At 36.7% G+C, this 16,956-nt stretch overlaps 2 protein-coding genes across 5 annotated transcripts; both read left to right on the forward strand.

The window, feature by feature from the left end:
• The first annotated feature begins 676 nt into the window (after window positions 1-676).
• On the forward strand, window positions 677-8,469 carry si:ch73-109d9.1 (zinc finger protein 16). Of its 4 annotated transcripts, XM_052546094.1 has the most exons (8): window positions 677-845; window positions 1,405-1,766; window positions 1,929-2,476; window positions 4,384-4,461; window positions 4,548-4,637; window positions 4,750-4,854; window positions 6,482-6,653; window positions 6,734-7,058. In XM_052546094.1, exons 2-8 carry the CDS (start codon window positions 1,451-1,453, stop codon window positions 6,919-6,921), a joined length of 1,497 nt encoding a protein of 498 aa, XP_052402054.1. In that variant the 5' UTR covers window positions 677-845; window positions 1,405-1,450; the 3' UTR covers window positions 6,922-7,058. The 4 variants fall into 4 exon arrangements, with proteins under 4 accessions (XP_052402054.1, XP_052402056.1, XP_052402052.1 ...); XM_052546096.1 differs by lacking the exons at window positions 6,482-6,653; window positions 6,734-7,058 and adding an exon at window positions 8,359-8,469; XM_052546092.1 differs by lacking the exons at window positions 4,384-4,461; window positions 4,548-4,637; window positions 4,750-4,854; window positions 6,482-6,653; window positions 6,734-7,058 and having other exon boundaries at window positions 1,929-3,727.
• A 155-nt stretch (window positions 8,470-8,624) lies between these two features.
• On the forward strand, window positions 8,625-16,622 carry zgc:66472 (uncharacterized protein LOC327494 homolog). The gene is made up of 7 exons (XM_052546091.1): window positions 8,625-9,028; window positions 10,383-10,786; window positions 11,044-11,104; window positions 12,389-13,522; window positions 14,956-15,023; window positions 15,131-15,174; window positions 15,909-16,622. The coding sequence occupies exons 2-7, from the start codon at window positions 10,493-10,495 to the stop codon at window positions 15,994-15,996; spliced, it is 1,689 nt and encodes a 562-aa protein (XP_052402051.1). The 5' UTR covers window positions 8,625-9,028; window positions 10,383-10,492; the 3' UTR covers window positions 15,997-16,622.
• Window positions 16,623-16,956: the final 334 nt, after the last annotated feature.

The following is a 16,956-nucleotide window of genomic DNA, read 5'->3' on the forward strand; positions in this document are numbered from 1 at the left end:
CCCTTATGACAGGTTTTGTGGTCACATATAATACTGATACACTAATAACACGGTAGTAACAGCACATGATGAAACACAAACTTGTGGCTAGTGCAGAGCAAGATGTGGCACTTTTTACCGTGTTGTGCAATTTTTGTGACACTATACTGTATGACAACACAATTATAGATGATTAGAAAAGGTTAAATGGTCTTTTAAAATCAAACCTCATCTTAGAAATAGAAAATGTTAAATAATAAATATTATTAAAACAAAAACAGTTATTAGAAATGTTACACCGAGGATCACAAGTTACCGCTTTAGGGTTAAATCAAGATAACAACACAAGGATCAAAACGTTTGAGTTCTTTGCTTTTATTACTTGTCATTAATGACTTTGATCTTCAAACACATTTTGCAAAAGCCTTAGTAAGAATGATGTGCAACCACTGAAGTGTTTAAATCAAAGGGGCATGGGTTCAGTGGTTGATGAGCTTTGTAAACGAGTAAACTAAGTGAATCTGTCAGTATCCGCGCTCACGGATTAGAATGGTTTTTATACAGTCTATGATTAGAACACGCGCGTTACAAATGAACAGGTAATTACTAATGAAGACTCATTCTATTCACGTACATTACAGTCACGTAATTGCACAAAAACTAAATGTCTCCTCCACCTCACTACTTGCACTTTCAGCACACTGTGGCATCTTCCAGGCCACTAGAGGGCAGTAGCACCGGAAACATCAACATTATCTGCATCCGCTCAAGATGACACTGTCAACTTCAACGATCATATTACCACAATAACACCGTCTTTTTTCACGTTATTCCGAGTGTTTCTGCTGAGGAATTCGCTGTGTGAGGTTCGTTTTCATAAAGTACTTGCATAAGGTACATAAGGTTACCGTATAAATAATGTGGCTTTCGTTATTTGCCACTGTCCTGTTCATTTCATTTAATTTCGTGTTTTTCAGGGAAAAATCGGTACAGACTATCTTTCTCTTATGAATATAATAAAACTAAAGACTTTTTGGAGTTATGAAGGATGCAGTACTACTCTATAGGTACTCAAGATTAACAGGATATTGAGTGAAAACGAGCATTTCACCCCCCCCCCCCCCCCCCCTTTAAATGCCCGAAGTGAGGGTCACTACTGAGCTTATTTACCACAGAAACCCAAGTGAAAACATTCATATGCATATATAGACGTATTTCTAATAACATAGAATTTGCAGCTTTGCAGTAATAATCAGATTGTGTGCTGCATCATGCACGTGGTCCACAAACAACAATAACAACTCGTCCACCTGCTGAGAGTCTGGATAAAAATACCAGATTTGGGACAAGTTGACACGGGTTTGCTCGGTCATCATGATGCCAGCAATATCACAGTTTTCTGATTCTGCCTTTATGTCTTTTCAGGGTGGTTATTTTCCCTGCATCAGTGTGTCCTCGAGGAGACAGGACGATGTCAGAAGCGCTTTTCCTCACATTCCAGTCTCAGCTCTCCCTTGTCATGGAGACCGTCCTCAAGTCAGCCATGTTTGAGATCACCAGGCTGGTGGAGGACAGCTTCCTCAAGGAAGTGGGCAATCGGAAACAGGAGCTGGAGGTCCTGAAACGAAGGCTGCAGTTGTCTGAGAGTAAATTGAGGGAGAGAGAGAGAGAGAGGGAGCGGGAGCGGGAGCAGGAGCAGGAACGAGGGAGGAAGACACGGTGCCCGGACTGTGGCCGAACAGGAGAGTCCAGCAGAGATGAGAGCCAGCCTGTCGAGACAGTCCGGGGTGAGATACAACTACTGTTATTATTATTGATCATTTAAACTATTTAATCCATCCATCTTTTCCCGTTATAACTTATCTTATGTAGGGAAGGCTCAAGCCTGTTCTGGCATCTCTGCACAACTCGCACTTAATTTTTTGCCCTTTTTTCTGGTCTTTATTTAGGCCTAAGCTTGAGAGATCAGTCTACCAATCAGCCTACACTACCTGTAGATGTGTGGAGCGCCAGACAACGCCTGGAGTCTGACAAACAAACGACAGCACACACACTCTCTAAGGAGAAGAATGATGTACACAGACAGAATACAAAAGAGATCGTCACACCTAACTCCAATGCACAAATTCATCAGGATTTTCTGCAGAGGATTCTGGCCAATTCAGTCATCCACAGTGAGTCCACGAGTGACTTCAAACCCACAGTGAGCAATGTAGACAAATCCGCCAAAAACTTTACTCTCTGTAAGGAAACGGACTCAAACACCTCAAGACTGTTACAAAGTGCTTCAGCTCAGGATGCGCACGAGGACTTGCCATCATCTTCACCAAACAGCAAAGTAAAAACAGAAACGGAGCTGGATCTTCTACCTGTCAAGGAGGAGGAAGAGATGGTTCTGGTGTGGGACAGCGTCAACAGAGATGACGGATGCCAAGCAGAAATGATTGATCCGAGTCCGGGAGAGCTCAGAGGTCCTTGTGATCAGGAGGAGATACAGGTAGAAAGCTTTCCAGGTCTAAACTCTCTCGACATCCCAGACGCCACCTCATATTTCACACCTTATTCAGTCAGCACACTGGTAAATCAAGGTATTAGGGCACAACACAGTCATTTATGCACAACAGAGCTGATGCTCTCTAGCATACCAGAGAGGTCACATTCATTAGTCCAACCAGAAAATGGACAAAGTTATCCTGGTTCAAAGAGTTCCGTCCTCTATTCTCACAATGATGTTTGTCCAGGTGTGAAAGCAATCCGCCATGCACAAAACCCACAGCGTTTCTCCCAGGACAAACATGGGACGCCTGAACAAATCCATGCAGAAAGATCCCACCATTGCACCCAATGTGGGAAAAAGTTTGCGAGAGCATCCGACCTCAAGGCTCATTCGCTGATTCACAAGGGCAAGAAGCCTCTGAGCTGTTCGCAGTGCGATCAGACGTTCGCCTACAACTTCGAGCTGAAGGCTCACCAGCGAAACCACTCAGGGGAGCGACCTCATGTCTGTCCGCACTGTGGCAAGGCCTTCGCTCGAATGAGCAACTTCAGGCAGCATCAGAACATCCACACGCGGGAAAAACTCTTCAGCTGCGCTCAATGCGGGATGCGATTCAATCGAGCCACCAACCTGCGAGTTCATCTCAGACGACACAGCTACGCGGGGAAGACTCACAATTGCCCTTTTTGTGGAAAGAGCTTTCTGGGTCCCAGGCAAATGAAGGCTCATTTACTGAAAGTCCATGGAAGAGGAGGGAAATAAACATAACTAATTTATGTTTGGAAATACTGATTCGGAATTGGATCAATTCATGTTTAGATGTTATAAACGGTCTGCTCTGTTAAAACTCAAGAAGATACCACTGTCCCATAGTTGCTACCTTCGAGACAACTAAACAAGATGTGGACAAATGGTCATGCATGGAATCTTTGCATTATGGAAAGATGAGGAAACCTATTTAGGTTTTATCAACCGGAGTTATTTTGCTGTTGTAGTGATCAGTCAGTGTGTAATAGCTGGTATATATTATGTATTTAATGTTTTTGTATATTATTTTCAACAACAGTAAAGACAGACTGTGTATGTAGCACATCCTCTTTCCTGAGATATCTTTTTTAGAATGACTTTACTCTTTATATTTTGACTAGAAAGGTACCCTGGCCTTCACTTAAATTGTGATGTGTCCCTGTAGCTTCAACTTTTTAATGGCATTTTGTTGGAAAAAGTAAATGAACCATCAGATGTACTGTAGCAGCTCTCTTTCTTGTTTCTGACAAATCAGTCCCTCCTCATCAAGACCATATAATTAGTCCAAAATGCTCCAGATCCATTTCAGTTTTCCATTCAGACTCCTTTTCAGTGTTTTTGTTTTTTTTTATTGATGAACACCCTTGTTGGACAATACACGACCTCCTGCTCAGCCCTTTCCACAAGGTTTCTGTGATCTCCAGCAGCATTGTGTCTTGATGCCTGCCTCTCCTGGAGTGACGCACAGGTCATTATCTGATGGATTTGTATACTTTTTTCCAACAAAAGCAGTAAATGCTAGCAAGACATTAAATTGAGAATATTTAATTTAATATTTGTTATTTGCTATATTTTATTATTACTAATGCACGACTGCAGATATTTCTGACAAACATTCAGCATTCCATTTGAAATATAATATTAAATTGCAGACTTATCTTTGTCTGTTATGATAATAAACAAGCAGGTTATATGCATGTGATTGCATACATGACCTGAGAATTAACTGAACCTTAATTCAAAGCAGTCTCTCAAAAACATTAACGTTCTTTGAGCGGAATATTACAGAGGCATAGAAATGTTTCTAAATGCATCCAAGTTGATATGAAAATTAACAATAGAAATTTAGGTTTACTAATTTATTGTTGTGTTTGTTGCAGATCGGCCAAAGGTTTGCAGAGCACATTTCCACGGAACAAGGAAATCTACAGCCCATAAACAAGCAGAGGACGTTCAATGTAAGCATTTATACGAAGTGAGTTTCATTTAAAGGCTTTTGAACGATCGAGTGACCAGTATTATTTGTTTCTTGTGTTTTCACCAGGTTGTGGCCAGAGAGATCCTGACTCAGTTTCAGGTGTGGCAGAGGGCCTGTTATAGCAGGAACATCGAGTGGGGTCCCATTACAGCGAAGGTTCAGTCCTCTTCATTTTTCCATCTGATGAAATGATCCATTTTGATATCTTGAAATGCATGAAGATAAAGTCATGTGTTCAGGAAGTGTATTGTGGTTTGCTTTTACACAGATCATTTCTGCGTTGCCGCAGTTTTATGGACGGGAGGCTGAGGTGATCATACGATGCACTAAGATGCTACACAACCGCAGGGATTACCTTCGAAGGAGAGTAAAGGTTAGAGTTCACAGGCTCAAAGATTTAATCTCTTAATTGCTTGTATGATGATGAATCATACATGAATTCACTTTTATTTATATTGCTTAAATGTTATGGAAGAAAGCTAATTGGAAAAAGGAAATTTCAATTTGACATTATATGTGTAACTTAACTATTAGGATAAGAGATAAATAGACAAATAGATTATTTAAACATTTAAACAAATGTATTCGCATAGGTGTTTTGAAAATCTGTCCTACTAGCATAGGATGGTTTACCCATACAATGTTTTAAAGGGATAGTTCACCCAAAAATGAATATTCTGTCATTTAATTACTCATCCAAACACATGACCTTCGTTCATCTTCGGAACATAAATTAAGATTATTATTATAATTTTTTTTTATGAAATCCAAGACCTTTCTTCTGACCCTGCATAGACAGAAACACAACTGACACAACATGAGTGAGAGTTCACCCAGATTTAAGTTTTTGGGTAAACTATTCCTTTAAAACGTTGTATGGGTAGACCATCTTGCTATGCTAGTAGGACAGATTTTTCCCCCCTGTTTATGCTTGTTTGGTTAATGGTGCAAAATGTAATGACTAGAATAAGAATGCAATTGACAATTTTGAAAATGATCAGAGAAATTATCAACAGATCATTTGATTTAATGGATTGAAAAGATTAAAGAAAATGTTATATATATATATATATATATATATATATATATATATATATATATATATATATATATATATATATATATATATATATATAGATAGATAGATAGATAGATAGATAGATAGATAAATTAATAATTTATTTATAATCATTTTTTATATTTTTTAATAATTTATTTATAATAATTTATACTTTTATTTTTTTCCCATGACCTTTCAAAAAGTGTAAAGTATTAAAAAAGGCAAATATAATTGAATGAATTTAGGTTATTAAATACAATATGTGCAAAAAAAAAAATATATAGACTTAGATAGCATTAAAAATAAAACAAGCACACACAAGGAAAAGGACAATTCAATCATGTTTCAATTAAATATGGTCAGGATTATTGCATTTCCTCTCTGTAAGAAATGAAGAGGGTTTTGCTGCAGACTGTAGCATGATGATCCACTTTAATCATCTAATCCACTACATAATAATTTAGCTTGCATAGTGGATGGTTTTATCATGAATGCGTATTACGGTACTTTGTTGACACGCTGGATGTCTTTAATGCACGTGCATAATAATGAGGATTATTTGTCATATATCATACTCCATGACAAGGATGGACTCAACACCAACAAGTGATTCAGTAAGTGAATGAGCACAATTTGTCTTGTTATATTGTTAGTGTATTTTAATGGCACTTGCATTTTACATGAACCCTTTTGGAATTGACTTTGTGTTTTCCTAATATCATGCTGGGTCCTCATAACCCCTATTTTGCAAATGTAAGAATATTTAGATTAGATTTTAAAAATTGTCAAGGCAAACTTAAAAAATACTGAAATAAATATTAGCTGAGTAAATAAGCTAAAATCTGGATTATTACAAATTGTTAGCAAATTTTTAATTGTCAACATGTTGATGGTAAAGATGTAATCCTTGTTTAATTTGTAAAAATATCCTTTTTTTTAGACGCATATTACTGTCCTTAAAAGTGGAGAAACCCCCTGTATCTCTAAGTGCACTCAGTGTTGTGACAAGTATCACTGCCCTTATTGTGAGACCTGGGTCTACAAGCCAAGAGAGTCAGGGAGCGTTGTGAACCACGTCCAGAATCATCTGAAGTTGGCTGTCCATGAGGAGGGTGTGTATAGTGCTTCCAAATTCATTCAAATGATCTTTCGTCAAGGCATGTTAATCCACTCTTGTTTGACTCTTTTTCAGATTTCACTATTGTCAAGTGTAACTTAAAATGCAGAGAATATGCACATTTTCATTGCTGCTACTGTCCTGCTACTGTTCTTCGAAGAGGCCAGTTAAAAACACATCTCACTAAATGCAAGCAGAAGTTCAATGCTGAAGAGGAATTTGAAGGAACCTGCTCATTTGAGGAAAGTCCTGAACATCAGTAGTGCATTTCATTTTCTGTTACTGTTGATTCACTGGTTCATATATTTAGTTCCCTGTTAGCTGCAGATAACACTCAGAACTGTAGTTTTTGGTGGATTATGAAACTGTGTTGTGGAAATAAACAGTTACTGAGAATGTATCTGTGCTTCTTTTTTCAGAGCTGAGAAGTGCTGAAATATGTGTACATTATCTAAAATCTTTCATTTTACCACTACTGAGATACCACATGATATTAATAGTTCAACTTTTGAAATGGTCTTAACCATGGACTTCCTAAATTCCCAGTTTTTCCTCTCCGTATGAGTAATAAAAGTAAAACAGACACATGTAATGTGTAATGTTAGAACAGTCTCCTGGAGTTAAATATAAAACAAAGTATATGTCAAAATATATTAAAAAGCAGACATATTTAAAAGCAAACAGAATTTAATATAGGATCCTCTACAAAAAAACAAAACCTAAAAAAAAAAAAAAAAGTGTTTGTGCATATTAAAAGCATAGCTGCTTCATCATACCACAGTCTGCAGCAGAAGAGTTCTGTTGTTCTCGGAAGAGGGGCAACACCAAAAAATTTGGTTGTCTGGTTCAAACTTTTATTCAGTAAGGACACATTCATTTGATCAAAAGTGACAGTGAAGACATTTATAAATGTTTCCACACACAAATAATAATAATAATAAAAAATTAAGCAATCACAACTGTTTTCAACATTTATAATAAAAATAAATATTTCTTGAGCACCAAATTATCATATTAGAATGATTTTTGATAATATTGAGACTTTGAAGACTGGAGTAATGGCTGCAGAAAATTCAGCTTTGCCATCACAGAAATACAATAAATATATTCAGTAAAGACAGACTGCTCTGCTTCAACTTGTGTATTTCATTACTCATGTAAACAGGCAAATGGTGCTTGATTGCATTATCAGCATGCCAAACATTGTTGGAAAGTCAGCAGGGCCATTAACTCAGTAAGGTGTCGCTAAGTCTTTTAACACTGACCTACTGTGAAACACCGCCTGACTTCTTCTGATCTTTCAATGAAGAAGTCGATTGAAAATCTGCTATTGTGAAACTCGTTTTATCTGTTGTCCAAACAAACTCCTTAGTGGGCAGAATAAGTTACAACATTGACCAGCTTTAATACTGATAAATATAGTGTATATAATTAATATATATATATATATATATATATATATATATATATATATATATATATATATATATATATATATTCATTTTACTGGAAAATATATAGACTGCAGACAAAACAGGGTGTTGCTCCTACACTTTAGTGTATTTGTTATTTAAGCTTTTAACAGCTTTTGTGTTTCTGCTTTATCTCAGTTTATTGCAAAGCCTCAAAATGTCCAGTTTCAGTTGCTGAACTTTACAATGATGTGAAACATCTTTTTAAGATGTTCTTTTCTCCTGCAGGAAAGTGCTGTGGAGAGAAATCTTTTACCTATGGGCCAGCGATATCTTGTACATTTTCAAAGAGGTGATGTTCAAAATGTACAATTATGAATAAAATATAGTTATATATGAGCTTGTCCTCTCCGTTTTGTGTGTGTGTGTGTGTGTGTGTGTGTACGATCATGTTATCTTTTCTAAGGAATATAGTCAGCCAGACTTTGTAACATTCATGGGAGCTCTGTGTGTGGGAAGGACATGGGGTGGGTTTGAAGAAAGGATTGATGAGAAATCTTAAAGTAGACTGGGTGCATTTTTAAGTTTAAGATTTGATGTCTGGTTTACAGATCATTTACATGTACGAGATTCATTGATAAGTATGTAGAGCATGAAACGCGGAATGCATGTAAATAAATGCATGAAAATAATTTTATACACGTTCACCTATTTTCCTCAAAGCAAATGGGTTTGTTTACTGTCACTATGTTCGTTGACATGAACAAGAAGGTTTGCCACGAAACATCCCAACAATACTAAAGCTAAAAACGCAGTTTGTCCGCAATGTTGTGGGATACGGTCCTGCTGATATTTGTTTCCCGTCGGCCCGCTATGCGGTGACGCTTCACACTCCCCAAACCGACTGGGATTCAGAGCCCATCTGTCTCAAACGGGGAAAATTGACATTTCATCGAAGGTAAGCTTCTCTTTTATGAAATATTTGTTTACCTTTGAATATGTGGTCACATTTGTGTGCACAGGCTCCATCATTAAATGATTCCCGCTTCAGACTATTGATGAGGTGAGGAGGAGTTTTTAGCTTTAACAGTGCTGGTTACTAATGAAAACAACGTGACCATTTTATATTTTCCGTTAGTTCACAGAAAGCGTGTTATATTAGACCAGAACAAATATTATTTTATGCACACTTCTATGGGAAGAAATCAGTTTTCGTCCTTAGCCTGCTTGCTTTAGCAGACATGTCCCTTTAAACGAGAGCAGTACCCCATCCACGTTTTTTTCCACCGGCATCACATGCACGACCTGTTAAAACCTGCACAGTCAGCTTGCTTGCTTGCTTCTTTCTTTCTTTCTTTCTTTCTTTCTTTCTTTCTTTCTTTCTTTCTTTCTTTCTTTCTTTCTTTCTTTCTTTCTTAATTTAATTTGTTAATAACTGTCAACCGGTTAATCCAGGTAAATTAAGTACAAAATAATGGTTAGCTGCAAAATCTTAAAGTGGCCACAAAATACACTTATTTCCTAAAAATCTTAAGATTTTCTGCTTGTTCGTGGTGACAAATAATGTTAGATGATCAGTTACCATCCTGGAGTTATTTGTTCACTTACAAATGCTGGGTTTATCCATATTTTATAATAAATGTGCAGATGTTTTGAAAGAATCAGAATCATCTACACATAATAGACTTTTGCCACGTTTTTAAATACTGTATTTAATGTTATTTATTTCATATAATTTTCACTTAAAAGGATAGTTCACCCAAAATTAAAATGTTATGTTTATCTGCTTAGCCCCAGGGCATCCAAGATGTAGGTGAATTTATTTCTTCAGCAGAACACAAAGATTTTTAACTCAAACCGTTGCAGTCTATCAGCCATATAATGGAAGTGAATGGGGAAAAACGGCTTTGAGAGTAAAAAAAACAACAAAAAAACATACAAAACCAAATTAAACCCTACAGCTCTTGATGATACATTGATGTGTTAAGACAAGAAATGATCGGTCTGCGCAAGAAACTGAACAGTATTCCAGTTTTCCTAAAATCTTAGCTACTGCTATTGATGGATATTTGGAATAATAACTACCATTTATAGTGGTATTAAAACTCTGAATTCATACACATTTTATCATTTTGTCAAAATGGCTTATTGTGCAAAACATGAATGTGGATGATTTGTAGGCAGCCAGATGATATAAAACAATAAATAAAAATAAAAACAATCTCAATCAACTAACACGAGTTTCATTGACTAAGAAGCATAACTTATTTATAATGGGTCATGTTATCTTCTCTTTTGGTCTCTTTTGAAAGGTAACCTGAAATTGGACGGCTAATTTTCAGCTTGACTGAATAAGAAGGCTTTGCCCGCTAGAAGTAAGTCTGCCCTTTCTGTGTAAGATATCCACCACCAACGACCCACAATGGAAGTGGAGGATGCCTTATCAGCTAAGTTCAGGGTCCTGATTCAAGGGCTCATGGTGACGACGACCTCAGAGATAGTTAAAATTTTCAGCAAAGTGCTGCTGGAGACCAGAATGGAGATCACCCAGAGCTGGAGGGAGATCGACTTGTTGAAGCAGCAGCTGGAGGAATGTGAGCAGCAAAAGACAGAGGCCATCATTAGGGCCCAGAGGAGCGAATTCAAAAGAGAAGACGAGGAGGTGGAGGTGTCACCTGATGTGCAGAGCTATGACACGGTCACACCAGAGGCGGTGGTGAGTGGGCAGGCATCTGTTCTGTGGTCATTACCTTTACTTGTTTTCAGTGCAGTGCAAATCTGCAAAGAATCGATGTTGTTATTTCTGTGCTGTTTACCAAAAAAATACAGAAGTACAAATATATTTTATAAAATGAATAGCAGTGATTGGGCTTGTTTCCAGTTGGTCATCATAGCCAAACTGTAATTTTAGTGATATTCTGTTGAAAATGCATTATTTTCTGTAGAATCATTTGTGCTGTTTGTGTGTTACAGGGGCTTCAAAAAAGAGCAGAGAATGTCTCAGAACCAGAGATGACACAGTCAGACACACCAGGTACTACTATTTTTAAAAGTAATTTAGATAATCTTTCATGATAATAAATAGCAGTAGACATAAATCTCAGGGAAGTACCAAAAAACAAAAACAAAAAAAACAAACGGATTATACATGTATTAAAAAAAGGAAAAATGATAAACTGTAAAGTTAACTTGAACTTACTATGGTTTGTTCTAACCTTGATGAAAAAGATTGATGAAAAAAAAGATTTTGTAAACTGAAAGAAAATAAAGATGACAAAATAATTGAAGAACAAAATGAAACTAACTAAGAAATAATCGTTTTTGTAATCCTTCCGTTCTTACCCCTTGGCGAAAAAATATGAGTTGTGTGGTGGTTTAGGGAAATTATTGTAAATGGCACATCGTGATAGTTAAAAGAAAAATAGATGAGAACGCGTGTCCTTTCTGTAAACAATACAAAACTTTAGCCTAGCATCTTGTGATCACTCTGTCAGGATTTTGGACCAATGTGCATAGGTTAAATCACATCATACACGCTTATAGTTCTTCATAAATGAGAAAAAAATAAACATATTCAAATATGAGCCTTTACTGTATTGTATTTTTCAGTGATATTAAGCAGATGTAAGTTATTGTTCAGATCAAAACATTATATGACACAATAGTAAACTTAAACTTTCAACCTTTAAAGCAAGGTCTAAAAATATATACAGCCTTTTTATAAAATACACAACCCCTGTATCATGATATGTATTGTATCGCCAGATTCTTGCCCATACACAGCCTTACTATAAGTAAGGGATAATGTACACCCAGCCTGTTGTTATCTCAGAATAAACCCAGATAGGGTGATCAGGACCCCGATGCAAAGCAGAATAATCTGTTTATTACACGGCTAAAAATATTTGTTTATTACACGCTAAAAAGATTAGTTTTTACCATATATGTTGAAATTAATGCTGAAGTCTTCCATTGTAACACGCAGTGGTTAAGTGTTTTCAATCACAAGATGGCGCCAGACAGTCAATGTTAGCGATTGGTTATAGTGATTCATTAAGCATATATGTAAGTACCAGTCAAGATAACTTATAGTAACTGGATGAGCAGTGTGTTATTCAATTTGCCTGTTGTTATCTGGGAATAACATACTGCTGGATGGCACGATTGACCAATCAGAATCAAGTATTCCACTGAGATGTGTAATTAAATACAAATATTTGACATCATTACTGTTGTTGTGCTGAAGCTAAATACATTCATTCTGATGTGAGTTTTTAGCAATACTAATTAGCAATTTTTTTGCGTGTTGATTCATTAGGCCGAAAGGTTCAGAAAATCTGTGCTATTGCTGAAAACAGCCAGAAGGCCAAGTGCCAAGAGACAAAATGCACACAACATGTGGTAAAACCGAAAATAGTTTGTCCCACCAATGTGCCACGAGTGAGGGGGCGGAAATCATCAAGCAAGACCATATCACAGACCACATCTAAAATCATTGCAAATGGACCATCTACAAGTGTGGACATGTTTACAAAAAAACCAAAATCAGAGGCAATGAAGAAAAGGAAATTAATAAAAACGCAGAAGCATGCTAATGATGTTAGTGTTGCTCGTGGTCTTCGAGACCGACAGCACCTCAGCATGCAGAGGCAATGTCTGTGTTGTTCATCGGATGAGTGTGACCTCCAGTCTAGCCCCTCCAGAGCCCTGCACCAGGTCCCTAGTGTGTATATCTGTCGCAGATGTGAGAGAAGGTTTAAAACAGACCTCCTGTTCAAGAGTCACAATTGCCCAATGCCTCAGAATTGCAACAGGTGTGGGCAGATGTTCACTACTCTTCAGGGGCTCACTGCACACAGTCAGGAAGTTCAACCTCAGTTCAGCTGCAGTCAGTGTGAGCAAAGCTTTTCCAATCAGTGTGCTTTAACCATGCACAAACAGGTCCACACCAACCTTAGTGTTCCCAAGGATATTAAGGCTAAGAGGTTCGAGATTCGTCTCAAGAGAATCTCAGACTCCCAGCTGGAGGCCGCTTTGTCCTCAAAAAGTTATCTCTTCCCAATTAACTCTTCAAAACAGGATCTTTTGGGTGAAGCGCACAATATGACTACAGCAGATTCAACTCCTGGATCTTTAAGCAAACATAGTGCAGAATCCACGGCAGTGAACGTACGTGAGACCAGCGAGACACAACTATCATCCCAAAGTGTAGCTGAAAGCCTGGACTCCAGGCCAGGAACCATGTCAGACTCCAGTTATGGACAGTCAAGTATCAGGAAAGTCTATGCTGTCATGTCATCCACCTCATGCCAATATCAGATTACTGAGGATGCAAATGGATCAGAGGCACCAGATGTGCATGAAACTGAAAAAGTAATTGATAACGGAAAACATGCCAGTTCAAGTGATGAGTCAGGAATCCGTTCTCCTCCAAGAAAGCGGAAGATGTCAGGTAATATTACAAAAATGGGAAAATATTTATTGAACAATTATACAATAAGTGACTGAATTCAGTATTTGATTAGTGTTAATGTTGTGGATACCATGTTGTTATATTTAAAGGGTTAGTTCACCCAAAAATTTAAATTACCCCATAAAACATAAAATCCTAGGTGTATATGACTTTCTTCTTTCATATGAATCCAGTCGGAGTTATATAAAAAATTGTCTTTAATCTTTAACCTGTTTAACGCCACTCAGCGGTAGGCCTGTTGCAAGAGTCAATATATTTACTTATTGCACGATATATAGAAATGAGCACGATCATTTTTGGGCCTATTGATATATTGTGACACATGCGATATATACTCTGTGGCTCAGACGGGTCTCAGGCAGCGTCTCCCAACACACACACATAGAGAGCGGACAGCTTTCAAGCTGCGTGTCGCGTTCAGTTCTCACCGTCAAGACGATGAAACTTTCCACAATGGCACCGTAAATGCAGTTTAAAACTGCCTCAAACTACAGAACAGATTTAATAATTAAATATTGTAGAAACTTAATTTTGTCAAATTACTTTGCAATGATTTGTATCGTAAAAAGCGCTATATAATTAAACTCGAAATGAATTGAATTGAATACACAATGCATAAATATCTCTTCTCTTTCTGCTTTGAACTTTACTATGTGGAGCGCTGCACGCTGTGACTCCGTGTCAGCCCTGCTCAGTGTGTGTTGCATGGATCAGTCCAAAAGAAATGAAATAAAAGGCGCCCATCCATAAAATAAAGTGTCTCAAACGGCTCCAGGGGGTTAACAAAGGCCTCCTGTAGTGAATCGATGCACTTTTTGTAGAAAAATATAAATATTCTTAATGTAATAATCTCTTGAATGTAGCTTTTGCCAACAGAAGCAGCTCTGGGCGGATGACATATGAAGTCAACACTGCGCATGTGTCTGTGGGTCTTGTGAAAACTAACATTTATTTACAGGATCAAAAGAAGCAAAGTTTCCTTACTTTAGCAAAGGAAAACCAGTCTCCTCTTGGTTTATATAGAAATCCTCTGACATTCTTCTTTACAAAGCCGACCTCATATGTCATCTGCCCGGTGAGCGCAAGCTAGATTAAAGTGATTTTTACATTTTAAATGTGGTTATTTCTCTTACAAAAATGCAGCGATTCGCTACAGGAGGACTTTGTTCACCCCCCTGAGCCATGTGAGACGCTTTAAAAAAAAGGATGGGCGCTTTTTATTTCACTTCTTTTGGACTGATGCACTGCAACACCCGCTGAGTGTCATTAAACAGCTATAAGACAAATAGGATTCTTAGAAGAAAGTCATATACACCTAGGATGGCTTGAGGGTGAGTTACTTATGGGCTACTTTTTGAGTGAACTAACCCTCCAAGAAGTATTGTAAGTTCTGATTGATGTTTTTACTCTAGACTGTTCTCATGATGCATACAATGGCGTGTTTCCTGTTGAAAATATTCTGAGATGGAGAAACAATAAGGTAGGAATGAAGTGCATCATTTATGCATCAAGAGCCTTTTAATCACTTTGAGAGAGAAAACAGCATCAACATTACGCTAAACTCTGATATTAATTTAATTTTCAAAGGGAAGAAATGAAGTTAGGGTCAAGTGGATGCCTTGCACATTGTGGTAAGTCTTAATTAAGCCTCAATCAAGTTTTACTTGTGGTAGTCTTATTTAATCTTAAAATTAGAATATTAAAAAACCCTTCTCACTGAAACTGAAACAAAAAGTTATAAATAATGTCACATTTGGATGTGCTTCTTATATAGTGAATTGTATATACAGTAGTATAGCAATGTTTACAACTATCAGTATCAGTTTAAATGAGAGCTGGAGTTAATTTTTCCCCTCTAAATTTTGTGCATTCATTTTCAAAGTAAATAAGAAAATGACCATTTAGACATTTGGTATCTATGTTTTTAGGTGAGGGTAGATCCTCTTGTTACAAGTGCAAGTGTTTGCACTTATTATCGCTATTTCATCTGTTTCTCTCAATAATTGAGATGCTACTGACAGGATTAAAAACAGACAGCCAGGGAGAGATTTAATTTAATGATCATATATTGCAACGCTAGCCAAAGGATGTGGGGAATGAAAAAAACATTAGCATAGCTCAGGGTGAGCGCTACTTTGACACCTCTCATTACATCATTGTTATTATTATTTATTGTTTAAAGACTGTGGGAGAAGGTTTTAAAAGATTGTGGCACATTTACTATTCTATTATAGTGACCCCCGTTAATTTAGACACATTGCAACCGTGAAAGCTCCCAAAACTAAACTAAATTAATTATTTTTAAATACCAGAAAAGTTTAAGACATTCTTTCAAAAAATAAATAAAAACCTTTTCTTTTCTTAGTGGTGCAAAGTTTCAGAACACGTGGGAACCAGCAGAAAGCTTTCCAGGTTATTTGGATGACAAGAACGAAGAGCCGAAGAAAACATAGAACAGACAAAATGTTTTATTATGTTGACTCTGCTTTTAAGAAGCTCTCTGTTTACAACAACAAGAATGTATGCTTTACAATGCAGTTAATTTAATGATTTTTTTTCTAACCATTTCATTTTTCTTGTAATAAACTTTAGTTGGTTTTTAATCGGTTTCTTACAGCTACTCTAGATAGATGCATTGATGTTAAATAGGTGATGTTACATTTTAATACATCATTTTAAGTGTCTGAAATGGAAATCTTATTATAGCTTGTCTCATTATGAACAACAACAATGAAAAAAATATTATTAGTGTTACTTTAGATATTTAGAATTTCAATGACTTCCTCCTATTTACCTCTGCAATCTTTTTTTTTAATTTTTTTTTTTATGAGATTCATGTTTATGGGTTTTGGTTAAAATTGTTGATTTTATTTTTTACTCCACAATTAAATGAATGCTATTAATGAATTGCACAGTTTATTACCTAATCACCATAAATGTTCATTGCCTCCTCCTGTTTTTAACTTTTATGTTATACCAAAGAATATTTTAATCATCGAGGCATCTCACTGTTGAATGTAGGCCGGTAAAAAAAGCTGGTAAATATATTGGAAAAATTAAATAAACAATTTTCAAAGTGGCAAGGCTTATCTTATCATGACATACCTTTTTAACAGCATGAAAAAACTTGTTAGTATTGTTGTTATGATCATTGCATAACTTGTAAATATCTGAGTTGGAAAAATTTTACTTGGTGGTGTTCAGCCTGACACATTAAGTGTTTTAAGTGTATAGCTTTTTTGAAGATCACTATTATTTACTGGAGATAATTGTGTGGAGATAATCCATGCACACAGCTCAAGTTTAAACAGGTCAAGGTGCAGACTGCAGAAGTCATGAGAACTGGCTCTAAGAAAACATTGTGGCTTTAACACCTACAGAACACTTGCGGCATGAGATTCTGCTTATGTATT

The sequence above is a fragment of the Carassius gibelio genome, chromosome B1 (assembly GCF_023724105.1).
Source record: "Carassius gibelio isolate Cgi1373 ecotype wild population from Czech Republic chromosome B1, carGib1.2-hapl.c, whole genome shotgun sequence".
NCBI lineage: Eukaryota > Metazoa > Chordata > Actinopteri > Cypriniformes > Cyprinidae > Carassius > Carassius gibelio.

Excerpts from the sequence above, each read along its gene's own strand:
- si:ch73-109d9.1 (XM_052546092.1), top strand. The coding sequence starts at position 1,451 with ATGTCAGAAGCGCTTTTCCTCACATTCCAGTCTCAGCTCTCCCTTGTC. Across the intron at positions 1,767-1,928 it reads GCCTGTCGAGACAGTCCGGG|GCCTAAGCTTGAGAGATCAG; the intron begins GTGAGATACAAC and ends GTCTTTATTTAG.
- zgc:66472 (XM_052546091.1), top strand. The coding sequence starts at position 10,493 with ATGGAAGTGGAGGATGCCTTATCAGCTAAGTTCAGGGTCCTGATTCAA. Across the intron at positions 13,523-14,955 it reads AAGAAAGCGGAAGATGTCAG|ACTGTTCTCATGATGCATAC; the intron begins GTAATATTACAA and ends TTTTTACTCTAG. Across the intron at positions 15,175-15,908 it reads TGGATGCCTTGCACATTGTG|TGGTGCAAAGTTTCAGAACA; the intron begins GTAAGTCTTAAT and ends TTCTTTTCTTAG.